This window comes from Coffea eugenioides, chromosome 9 (genome assembly GCF_003713205.1).
Source record: "Coffea eugenioides isolate CCC68of chromosome 9, Ceug_1.0, whole genome shotgun sequence".
Lineage (NCBI taxonomy): Eukaryota > Viridiplantae > Streptophyta > Magnoliopsida > Gentianales > Rubiaceae > Coffea > Coffea eugenioides.
In genome coordinates, this window is record NC_040043.1 from 33,386,776 (window position 1) to 33,399,715 (window position 12,940).

General features: G+C 36.0%; 1 protein-coding gene and 1 non-coding gene across 2 annotated transcripts; one reads left to right on the top strand and one right to left on the bottom strand.

Annotated features, from left to right (window-relative positions):
• Nucleotides 1–10,429: 10,429 nt before the first annotated feature.
• On the bottom strand, nt 10,430–11,575 carry LOC113782449. Its single transcript, XM_027328342.1, has 2 exons — nt 11,330–11,575; nt 10,430–11,272 (listed from the first exon to the last, which is right to left on the bottom strand). The coding sequence occupies exons 1-2, from the start codon at nt 11,573–11,575 to the stop codon at nt 10,430–10,432; spliced, it is 1,089 nt and encodes a 362-aa protein (XP_027184143.1).
• Nucleotides 11,576–12,306: 731 nt separating this feature from the next.
• Nucleotides 12,307–12,413, top strand: LOC113748545. Its single transcript, XR_003464398.1, has one exon. It is a non-coding gene; the product is annotated as a small nucleolar RNA R71 (small nucleolar RNA).
• Nucleotides 12,414–12,940: the final 527 nt, after the last annotated feature.

The window sequence follows — 12,940 nt, forward strand, 5'->3', positions numbered from 1 at the left end:
AACGATTTCACCTGTCAAGTAGGGTTTTAATCATTGACTGTTGACCTTGAACAATTTATTTCTTGCATTCACCACTTCAACAGCCCCATAAGGAAACACTTGAATGACTTCAAATGGTCCTGATCACCTTGATTTGAGTTTTTCGGGAAACAACCTAAGGTGTGAGTTGTATAATAGTACTTTTTATCCCACCTCAAATTGTTTGAATACGAGATACTTATCATGTCAATATTTCATTTTTTTCTTATAAATTTTTGCATTCTCGTAAGCATGTAGCCGGTGTTCCTCAAGTTCGCTCAACTCAAGTAGTCTCTTCCCACCTGCAAGATGTAAATCCATGTTAATCGTTTTAATCACCTAATATGCTTTATGTTCGATCTCTACAGGCAAATGACCAACTTTTTCAAATACTAATCGATACGGCAACATCCCCAAAGGTGTCTTAAAGACCATTCGATAAACCCATAATCCATCATCGAGTTGTCTTGCCCAATCCTTCCTTAATTTGTTCACCGTTTTCTCCAAAATGAGCTTGATTTCTCGGTTGGATAACTTAGCTTGTCCGTTTGCTTGTGGGTGATATGATTGTGATGTGCCTACAACCATACTTAAATAATAAAGAATCAAATTGATTATTACAAAAGTGCTTTCCTTCATCGCTTATTATGGCCTCGGAATATCAAATTGAATAATAATGTTCTTTTTAAGAAATCTAAACACTACCTTAGTATCATTTGTAGGTGAGAGAATTGCCTCCACCCATTTAGAAATATAATCTACCGTTACTAAGATGTACTTATTATTGAAAGAACTAGGAAATGGTCCCATAAAATCCATACCCCATACATCAAATAACTCAACTTCTAAAAATATGGTTAAGGGCATTTCATTTTTCCTAGAAGTATTTTCAATTCTTTGGTAGACATCACAACTTTTAACATATTCCCTAGCATTCCGGTGCATGGTAGGCCAATAAAATTTCGATTGCCACACCTTAGCTATGGTCTTAGAAGTACTAAAATGACATCTCGTTTCTAATTTATGACAATGATATAAATAATCACGTACATCTTCCTCAGGAATACATCTTTTTGCCATATCATCAGCACAATGTTTGTAGAGTAGTGATTCCTCCCAGAAATAGCTTTTAGTATCATGCAAAAATTTCTTTCTTTGGTGATAATTGAATTCTCTTGAAATTACTCTACTTACCAAAAAGTAGCGAAATCCGTATACCATGGAGATTTAGTTAGAGTTAAAACAAATTTGTCCGGAAAATTCTCCTTGATTGGAACTTGATCATTGGTAGGGATGTATTCTAATCGCGACAAGTGATCTGTCACAAGGTTCTCCGATCCCTTTTTATCCTTTATTTTCAAGTCAAATTCCTGCAATAAGAGAGTCCAACAAATTAAGCGCGGTTTTGCATCTTTTTTTTGGAGCAAGTATTTAAGAGCTGAATGGTTCATATAAATGATAACTTTAGATCCTACTAAATAGGATCTAAATTTATCTAAGGTAAATATTACAGCCAAAAGCTCCTTTTCCGTGGTTGCATAGATAATTTGTGCTTCATTTAGCACTTTGCTTGCATAATAGATCACGTGCAACCTTCCTTCCTTTCGTTGACCTAATACTGCTCCAATTGCATAATCGTTTGCATCACACATAAGTTCAAATGGAAGGGACCAATCCGGTGAAGTGATGATTAGTGTTGAGATCAACTCTTTCTTCAATCTATCAAAAGCCATCAAACAATTATCATCAAAATGAAATGGAGTATCTTTGCATAGTAAATCACATAATGGCTTAGCTATCTTGAAAAAATCCTTAATAAAATGTCTATAGAAGCCTGCATGTCCAAAGAAGCTTCTTATCCCCTTGACATTAGTTGGAGGTGGCATTCGCTCAATCACTTCTATTTTTACTTTTTCCATCTCGATTCTTTGAGATAAAATCTTGTGCCCAATAACAATTTCTTCACGAACTATAAAATGACACTTCTCCCAATTAAACACAAAATTTGTCTCCTCATATCTCTGCAAAATTAAATTCAAATTATAAAGACAATGATCAAATGATAAACCATACACTGAAAAATCATTCATGAAAATCTCCATAATTTTCTCAATATAATCAGAAAAAATTGCCATCATGCAGCGCTGGAATGGGGCAGGGGCATTACAAAGGCCAAATGGCATTTTTTTAAAAGCAAATGTGCCATATAAACAAGTAAATGTGGTCTTTTCTTAATCTTCAGGAGCTATTGCTATTTGGTTATAACATGAAAATTCATCAAGAAAACAATAAAATTCATAGCCAGCAATAAACTCCAATAATTGATCAAGAAATGGTAGGAAAAAATTATCTTTTTTTGTAACTGCATTTATCTTTCTATAATCAATACACACTCGCCATCCTACCACAAGTGTAGATGGAATAAACTATCATTTTTTCCTTTAATTATGGTAGTTCCACTTTTCTTTGGGACAACATGAATAGGACTTATCTACACACTATCCGAGATAGGGAAGATTATACCTGCATCCAACCACTTGATAATTTCTAATCTTACCACCTCTTTCATGTTCAGATTAAGCATTCTTTGCACTTCAGCCACTAATTTGCAATTCTCCTCCAAAAGAATGCGATTTATGCATATAGAAGGGCTAATTTCTTGTATGTCGAAGATGGTCCATCAGATAGCTTTCTTGTACTTCCTTAAAACTCTATTGAGTTGCACTTCTTCCAAATAAGCACCGACAATCACTGGTAGAGTTTCATTTTGTGAGGACCCGAAATTTTCTTATTTTTATTTTATTTTTCTGGCTTAATTAATTATTTACTCACCCGTTTTCTCTGAATAATTTATTTCAACCATTTTAAACTTATTTACATGGAACTATGGTTTACATGTATTTTTAAAATGACTTGTTACAAAAATTAATTTTTGGTAAGCTCGTTTAGTGAGAATAGTGAATACGCGTTTAGAGACAATAATCGAATCGAGGATACAATAAACTTGGAAAATTGGAGACTTGTACATTAGTCTTGAAATAGGTATTTTTATGTTTAAGTGCTCAAGTGTTAGTTAGTTATATTATCATTATAAGAATTTATTAGAAATTTCACTCTATCGTGCCTAAATTGGAAGTACACGTTTTCGCGCGTGCGATTAATTGAGAGACTTAAAACCTTTATTTTGGGGCTATTAAGAATGAATAATAATAGTATGAATGAAAGTGCATTAGAGGTTTAGTGCACTAGTAAAACAAACTCGAGAGGAATCGAGCACGAAACGCGCGTGTGGGCGCGTGAAGGGAGAGTTGACTTTTGGAGCAATTCTTGTCCACAAACTGATAAGCTTCACAAGGAAGCTTCTTCGTCAGCAACGCCACTTCCTTGCTTTCTCATAGCAGCCGAGCTTCACCAAGAAAAAGAAGAACAAAACCCATCATCATTCCACTTCAAATCTTGCTCCTTTTCTCTTCAAAATTCACGTACACTTTGCTAACCACTTGGTGATCAACTTAAGCTAGGAGAAGAGCTTGCTTTCCATGTTTTTTTTTTGAGCTTCAAGAGGCCGAAATTTTCTACTTTGTTCATCAAGGAAGGTAAACAACGATCAACTACTAAAATCTTAGTTTATGAAAGATATCTTGCACTTGTGAACTCATAATTTCATATGGGTAGCTTTATATTGTTGGAAATTTTGTGTGTGGGCTCTATGAAATCCCACTATGGCTTGATGGACTGATTTGATGAGATTTGATGTTATTTATGTTGGATTAGTGCTTAATCTAGTGGAAATAAGTTGTATTGTGGAAGAAAGTTCAAAAGAAGTGAAGAGAAGAATTTTATCTGTTCTACCCTTGCCATTGCCGTGACCCTTAGTGCATTTTTTTGTGGTTCAAATAACTGAATTTTGATGTAAATGTGTAATATAGGTTATGTAGAAAGTTTCATCAAAATATTGCGTGATCTGGATGGGTAAATGTTGAGATTTCAAAAATTTGTCAAAACTGGAATTGTGTCCCGTATTACTCTGGCAGTGTTTTTGTTTCGGCTATAACTCTTTACTCCGACGTTGAAATCGAGTGCCGTTTGCGGCATTAGAAACTAGACATTTTCCAAAGGTATAAAATGCATGCCCTGATTCCACCTGATTGAGCCGTACCAACCTTGTAAAGTTGTCTATCCTGTTTCACGTCTGTACTGGAAGCCCTGTTTTGAGCTGCGACTTGATGCTCAAATATGAGCTAGTTGTGGATAGAATTTTAAAACAATTCCTTCTAAGAATTATGAATGTAGTTTTCAACGCCACCAACCACGGTCAATTCCGAGTTGAATTGAGTGAATTATGGCCAAATTACAGACCTGCATCATTACTTGAAAACCCTCATTTTGGACTGATCAATGGCCCATCTTGTTTGGAACTTGTTATTTTGAAAATTTTGGTGTCAATCACTTACCAAATGTATATTAGATGTTTCTCAGACTTTTTTTTTCATAAATGGACCAGATTTGAATAGTTTTCATTGGGCAAAATGCTTGAAAAGGAAGAAGAAAGCAAAAGACAGATTGGTCTTGGGATTTTCTTGAACTTTGGTAGTTTAGTTCACTACCTTCCTGTGTGAATTTTCAAATGAAATTTGGTAGAGAAGTAGTCCTCATATGGAAGTTGAATTATACCAATTTGGGTGTCAATCTAAGACTATTTCGATATACAAATGATGTCCTAAAATTGCTCTTCGAATCTGAAAAGTTTTTCCTTTTCTCTTGGCCGAATGGTCAAATCTGATTTGGGAAGTTATATTTTGAAAACCTTGATGTCAATTACTTCTAAATTGCTTATTGGATATTTATGGAACATTAGTTTCAATATTTGAATTAATTGAAGTTGATTGTATGGAACAAAGCTTTTAAAAAGGAAAATTGAAGTACAAGGCAGAATTGCCTTGGAAATTCTTGGAAATTTAGTGGCTTTGTTAACTGACTTTCCGAACGAATTTTTATATGAAATTTGACAGAGGAATATCCCTTATATGGTAGAGTAATACTACCAAATTTTGTGCCATTCCGAATCTATTTCAATGTCCAACTGAAGTCCCAAAATTTATGTTTCAAATCTGAAAATTCTTGATCAATGAGGAATTTTTAGCCAACTTTGAACTGCTATATCTTGGCGCTCAAAACTTTGATTCTTGTTCCATTTATTTTGTTTTAAACTTTGATTTCAACTCTAATTGATTTCCAAATTTCGGAGGCTAGTTCGCATTGTATGAATTTTGCCGAATTTCCAAAGTTTGCCAAAAACCAATCCGAATCTGTCTTGGGAGTCCAAGTCGGCCACTTTAAGCAAAAATTTGAGTGTCCTCCATTTTGAATATTAGAAAGTGTCTTCTAGGAACTTTTAGTACTTTGGAACTAGTTTCCAACGGTACGAAGTTTTCCATTTTTGGACCTACTAAGTGCATGATATGATTTTTCTAAGTTTGACACACAAAGCTGAATTTTGCCAATTTCTTAGAAAATGCAATTTCAGAACCTTGACTTCTTTTCTCGATATAGATTGAACGTTTTGAATTCGATTTCATGGACGATATTAGACTCTCTTCGAACTTTAAAGCTCCACTCTTGAACCTCAAGTAGAGAGAATTGAAACTTTCTTTTAAGACTTTGATTTAGTCTAATTGAGTGTGCATCATTCTTGGTAAATGCATGATTTTAAGTAAAGTTAATTATTACTTGCTCAGGCGCTCAAGAGGACCTTCAAGAGGAACTCGAAGCGGACGCTTAAACACTTGTTTGAGCACTTACTCATTTGTTTTGAATAGATGAGTGTTCCATATAGGAGTACGTGATTTGAATAGTTTTATGACATGTTTACTCCATGGTCATTATGTGTTTAATTGTTAAGTACTATCGATAATTGCTTCTATGGACTTTTCCATCATTTTGAGTCGAGTGTGTGTATTACCGCACTCGTTCTCATTTAAGTAAAATGTACTTGAATTACTCGATATGAAATACTTGAAATGCATATTTACATGAAGTGTTTCAATGATTGATTATGCTATGGCTGCATAAGTCGATTGGAGTGAATCTCCTCGACTCTTAAATGGTAAAAGTAGGGAACGGCCAATGGGCGACCTACGAAAATAATGAATTCTTACCGTTAATCGAGATTATTTACCGTTTACCATTTACCATTTACTGTTTACCAATTTACTTGATTATCTGCTTACTTGATTACTTGACTACTTGATTACTTGATTATCGTAAATTACATGTTCACATGAAATTGGCCACCGTTTTAAGGTGAGTGTGTACTTTATCTCACTCGACCTACTAAAAGGATAAATTTTTACCGTTCACCAATTTACTTGATTACTTGTGCATGTTGTAAGTTCTAAGCTGAACTGGGCCCTGCCCTTGGTTACTAACTTACTCGAGCCAGGACTGGACTCGGTCGGGTAGGTTGGAACTCTGGGACACCGTTTCGATATACTCGAGTATTACCACTGGAGGGATAAGGTGATGGCCAGACAACCGAGGGATCACTGGAGCTATAAGGTGAAGTTGACCGAAATGGTTCCACTGGAACACCGTATCCTTCAATGTGTGTTTATTTTTGCACACTGATAACTATATCATGCTAATGTGCCAAGATGCAACCTTGAACCATGCGCTCAAATTACTCGTACAACGATAACTATCTCATATTAATGGGCCAAATATGTAACCTGGAACCATACATGTGGTATGCTCAAACTCCTTGATTTATTAGAACTGCTAGAGTGTTTTGGAACCTCACTGGGTTGTGTAGCTCATTCCATATTTTTGTTTTCCTTAACAGGGTTCGAGACCAAAGGTGCTCGTAAATAGTTCTAGATTGTTTCTTTTGAAGACCTTAAGTTGTGTTATAACGGATGGTTATAGTACATATTCTTTTTGTGAGAACCCAAAAAAAAATTTTCACATTTTCCCAGCATTATTGTATTCCTTTGCCTACTTTTTATACTTTCGTTGAAAATATTAAACTTTCTATGCATTTTTACAAGCAAGTACAGTTTTAAATTCATTTTCCTAGTATGAGTTAGTGTACGTTAAATTTGAAACGCATTATCGATGTGAGGACCCGTAAAATTCCTTATATTTTTCTTACAAATACCCTTTTATTTGGAAATTATTACTTTATAATGGCCCTACTACCCAATCACCCCACAATAAGTGCAAATGAATATAGAATTAAGGGTTTTTCCTTTTCGTTTTCAAGTTAGTGCGAATTAGGATTTTTACGCCTGCCCGTGGTGTGACTATCCGGTACGGAGTGTGGATCAAATTTGGTGATTAAGAGTGAGTTTTAGATGATATTAAGTGTGTGATTAGAAGTGGTAATAATAAGTTAGTGAATTATAAGTTAAAACCCTAGTATACGCGAATGAAGGAAAAACGGGTTGAACCGACGGGTACCGTTCACTACCGATTGAACACCCCACTTAACTACCACTTTCTTATCATAAAATAGCCTTGATATTAGTGCAAAATATCAGCCCTTAAACCAGCTCAAGTCAGCCGAAATTGTGGACCAAAATAAGGGAGCAAAGAAAAAAAATTGACTTCCAATCCAAGGGTGACATTTGTCCACTTTGACCCAAATCAATTCCTATCCTTTTAACCTTCTTGAAGCTTCAATTACACTTTATTTCAGCCTCCATTTCTTCCATATGAACCGTGAGAAAGAGAGGGAAAAGCCAAGAGAAAGAAACCATAACCCATCTTGAGTTTGATACACTTAAGTGAGAAAACAAGAAATCTAAACCGATTAATCAATAGTTTGAGAGCTTGGGAAGCTTAAGGAACCAAAAATTTCAAGGAGTAGTGGAGGATCACTCTTGCAAGGCCTTGTCTTGAGGTATAATGGCTGATCACCCTTTCTTTTCCATTAATCATGATTAAGTTGGGTATTAATGTTAGAATTGTGCTTGTGATGCTTGTTTGAAATGGTTTTGATGATTGGAGGGATGAATTTTGAGATAGGGTTTTGATTTATTCACTTATAATTTTTGTTGGTTAGGTGTTATATGGTGTATATATATATGGTATATAATCTTGTAAAGGAGAAAGTAGTGGTGGTTTTAAGGTAAAATGTGAATTATAGCTTGATGTAGCAAAATTCCAGATTTCTGGAAATTGAAGCATCAGTTCTGCCCGGTTCTATTTCCATATGTTAGAGGCCGAATTAGGCTTAGTAAAAAACATGAAAGTTGTATAGAATGATTTTTTATAGTTTCCTACAAAATTTCAACTCAATCGGAGCAACGTAGCCTGTGAAAAGACCGAAATACCCCTGACTACCATAGGTTTAGTCCAATGGACAGTTTTGACATTTCATCAATCTGATCGTGTCTTTTCACCTTGATACATACTGAACTAGTATTTATCCAAAACAATGAAAGTTGTAGTGCTATGTCTTAGCTTTCCAACACCCCTGGAATCACCTCGTTTGGACTTCGGTAGCCTGAGTTATGGTTGTTTACGTATAGTTAACTAGCCCGTGTGAGATTCTGGTTCTGTAATTTGACATTTTGACTTAGATACACTGCAAAATGGACTGAGTGGTCTTCATCAAAGTTGTAGGTCTTTGTCTTATCTTCGAAACGGTATAAATTGTACCTCAATCCGATAAGTGTAGCCTCAGTTGTGTCCGTTACGGAAAATAACGTCAAATCTGTCTTTTGTTTCTTGACTTAAACTTCATTTCCGCACATGCTCCTAACTTGATTTTGTACTTGTATGACTTGGAGCCTATGGAATGGCTAGTGAAATGAGATGATTTTGTATATGACTTTGGGTTTGATTGAAGAAAAGAATGAAGCCATAAATGGCTGGAAAATAGGTAAATACAAAGGGCGTGCTGCCCAAATTTATGCTCGAGAACTAGGTCGATTACTTGCGACTTGAGTAAGGCTTGAGAGCGAATACCACGTGAACCATCTAGGGTATTTACGTTTTCTTTGCCACTTCGACTCAAATAGCGATTTTAAAGTTTTACAAGTGAGTCTAAGTTTTACAAATATTTTACTTATGTCCTTTGGTTTCAATGTACTCTTTTCACTACCAAAACCATATTTATACTTTGTACTAGTACGTATTCAAATTTTCTTTGACTCACTTACATCCTTGATGGTTGAAGCATAATGTGTTCGTTTGATTATATTAGGATACCTTGGTGATTGAGGGTGTATCCGGAAGGAAACTTTGGACGTTATTTTGCTTAAATAGGTGAGTGTTCCTTGTTTGTTATATTTTCATTGACTATGTGGCTTGTTCTTGATTATATGATTTGTTATGAACGAATGATAACATGTTAAATGTTTTCAATGATTGCTTCAAATGAGTTTTCTAGGCGAGTGTGTACTTTATCGACTCGACCTAAATGAATGTGAAATTTTCAATGATTAAATAATGAAATGCTAGTTGCGCATGATGTAAGCCTTTTGGCTGAACTGGGCCCTGCCCTTCGTTACCGATCGACTCGAGCCAGAAGCGGACTCGGTCGGGCGATAAGGTGACCTTGGGTGTGAACGTTTGGTATACTCGAGTATTACCTTGTTGTCGGGTGGAGCCTGGCCAACGTCCAGGAGGGGGTGAATGAAATGAACGAACGAATGTCAATGCAAACAAGAGTTTTACTTACAAAAAAATATAAATTTTGGAGGAATAAGGAGGAATGACAGGAGAATGAACGAACGAATGAACGAATAGCTCCATGTGAGCCTGTATCCTTTTAATAAATGTGTTGTTATCGCTTTCCCTTGTAAATGTTTCTTGAACTGGATTGATTATTTGATTATGTGTTCGGAACCTCACTGAGCTTTTAGCTCATCCCTTTAGTTTTGTTTTCCTTAGTAGGGGAAGGCGAGCAAGGACGAGAGCTCGGTAGAGACTAGCCTAGACTAGTTTCTTTGATTTTGTAATAGTTCTCGCCCTAGTGCTTGGCACGGGTTGGATGTATGGTGAATTAAGAACCTTTGTATATTCAATGGTTGTACTCCCTTTTGAGGTAACAATGTATATGAGTTGTACTTTAAGTTTTGGATCGTTGTTATGTTTATTCTTGGTTTATTCTAGTTTCGATTGAGGATTGAAGTGAACGACTGAGTCCCGGCGAGCGCTGGGCAGGCGGTCCGCTGACCCCTTTGGTTCGCCTTAGGGGGAGGTGGGGCTGTCACACTTTTGGAGTGTATCAAGCTTGAAAGTTAACTAATTGTAAGAATGTAATACTTTGGAGTACTTTGAATATATATTGAAGTTATTCGCAGTATTTCGAGTTTTTGAATTGTGGATTGTAGTGAATCCTGGCGAGAGCTGGACAGGTGTCCCGCGGATACCCTTTGGTTCGCCTTAGGGAGAAGTGAGGGCGTCACACATTTTCACCAAGAAACTCATACTTCAAGTGGCTGGGAAGTGGCTTGAGTTCAAGTTTTGGAGCTTCTATCTCTGAAAATGGTGGAAGTCCCTTTCCTTGTCCAAGATTTTCATACACACACCTCTTCCTATAAGGAGGTTGTGCATTTAAACATTGGGCCAATGCATTAATTTCTTCCTCAATTTCCCCCAACATCCTTGCACTTGATAAACAAATCTCAAGAGAATTGACATCAAAATTGATTCGATCCAATCCTTGGGTTAACACATCAATTGTGTCAATTGAACAAGCATGATCAGTAAGAAAAGGGTACTTTTCCATTTCATTCAAATTAAATGCTACATCTTTTTCACCTACTTGAAATTTAAGCTTGCTATTTTTTACGTCAATAATAGTGCCCACAATTGCTAAAAATGGTCTACTAGATATGATCGGCATAGACATGTTTTCCTCCATATCTAATACCACAAAATCCACGGGAACGATAAATTTTTGCACTTTGATCAACACATTTTCCAAAACTCTCACTGGATATCTAACAGATCTATCAGCTAATTGCAAGGCAATATTAGTGCGTTTTAACTCATGCAGCCTTAATTGTCTAGCTACCATTAGAGGAATTAAGGAAACACTTGCACCAAGGTCACATAATACTTTTAAAAATTCAATGTTACCAATAGTGCAAGGTATAGAAAAACTCCCCAGTTCCTTCAATTTTGGTGGCAACTTGTTTTGTATAATGGCACTGCACTCCTCCGTTAATGTTATTGTTTCCCGATCATCCAATCTCCTCTTTCGTGTCATAATCTCCTTCAGAAACTTGGCATATGAAGGAATCTACAAAATAGCATCAATGAAGGGAATATTAATATGCAATTGTTTGAAAATTTTTACAAATTTCTCAAATTCTTTATCAAGTTTATTTGGTTTGAGTTGTTGAGAAAATGGAACCGCCGGAGGTATCGGAATAGTGGTGGAAGATGTAGGTTGTTCTTCCTTTGATTTTCCTTTACTACCTTTCCCCATGTTTACCTCTTGATCCATTAGCTCATCTCCTTGTCTCTTATTCTCATTGTTCTCCCCATTTTCTACCATCGGACGATCCTCTAATTGTTTATCACTACGAAGAGTAATGGCCATGATATGTTACCTAGAATTCACCTTCGTTTTACTCGATAATTCCCCTTGATTTCAATTGTTGATAGGACTGGCGATTTGACCAATCTGGACCTCCACATTTCTGTACATTCCGGTCAATTGATCCAACCGTCCCTCTATTCGCTCAAATCTCTCTGAAATTCCTTTTACCAAGTTTTCCACTGCAGTCTCCCAATCCAACTTAGTATTTGGCTGTTGTGGCCTTGGTTGGAATCCCGACGGATTATTTGGCCTTAGAGAATTGCCTTGCTCCTTTCATCCAAAATTGAGATGATTCCTTTACTTCGGATTGTATGTATTCGAGTATGGATTGTTTTGAGTATTCTTGTTGTAATTATTAACAAATTGAGGCTGCTCAACATCAATACACTCGTTAGAATCATGTTCTCCTCTATATATGAAACAACAAGCAACATGTGCATTAGGAGAAGAACTCGGACCATATTTAGTTAGACGACATAACATTTACATCATATTATTCATTTGAGTACTAAGCATATTGATGGCATCAGTTTCAATCATACCTGCTTGTCGTTTTGGATTATCTCTTTTATTATTCTATTGGTAGTTGTTGGCCGCCATCTCTTCCATCAAATTTTGAGATTCTTCCGGGTGATTTACCCATTAAAGCACCACCTGCGGCTGCATCAATAGTTATTTTAGTAGAGAAAGATAAATCATTATAGAAAATTTGTACAATGAACCAATCCGGAAGTCCATGATGTGGACATTTCCGAAACAACTCTCTAAACCTTTCCCATACTTCATACAACGATTCCCTCTCTAATTGACTAAAACTAGTAATATTCATTCTAAATTTAGCCGTTTTACCCGGTAGAAAATATTTATTCAAAAATATCTTAGATAAATCATCCCAATTAGTGAAAGTGATAGGCGCATGAGAATGTAGTTAAATTTTAGCCTTATCCTTCAATGAAAATGGAAACAACCTTAGCCTTATTGCATCGTTACTAACTCCATTCATTTTAATAGTATCACATATTTCCAAAAATGTGGCTAAGTGTGCATTAGGATCTTCTACGGCATTACCTCCAAATTGAGATTATTGCACCATTTGGATTAATGATGGCTTAATCTCAAAATTATTAGCGTTTACCGTCGACCGTGCTATACTTATTTGGGATCCTTGGGTTTTTGGTAGAGTAAAATCCCTAAGAGCTCGCCTATTCGTTTCATTTTCCGCCATTTCTTCTTCAAAAGGTAGCTCTATTGCGATTCCCTCTATTTGATGAATCTCTTCTTCTTCTTGTTGTGATGTATGCCTTCTTTGTTTTCATAATATCCTTTAATTTCCGGATCAAAAGGTGTGACTACCCGTAACGCCCG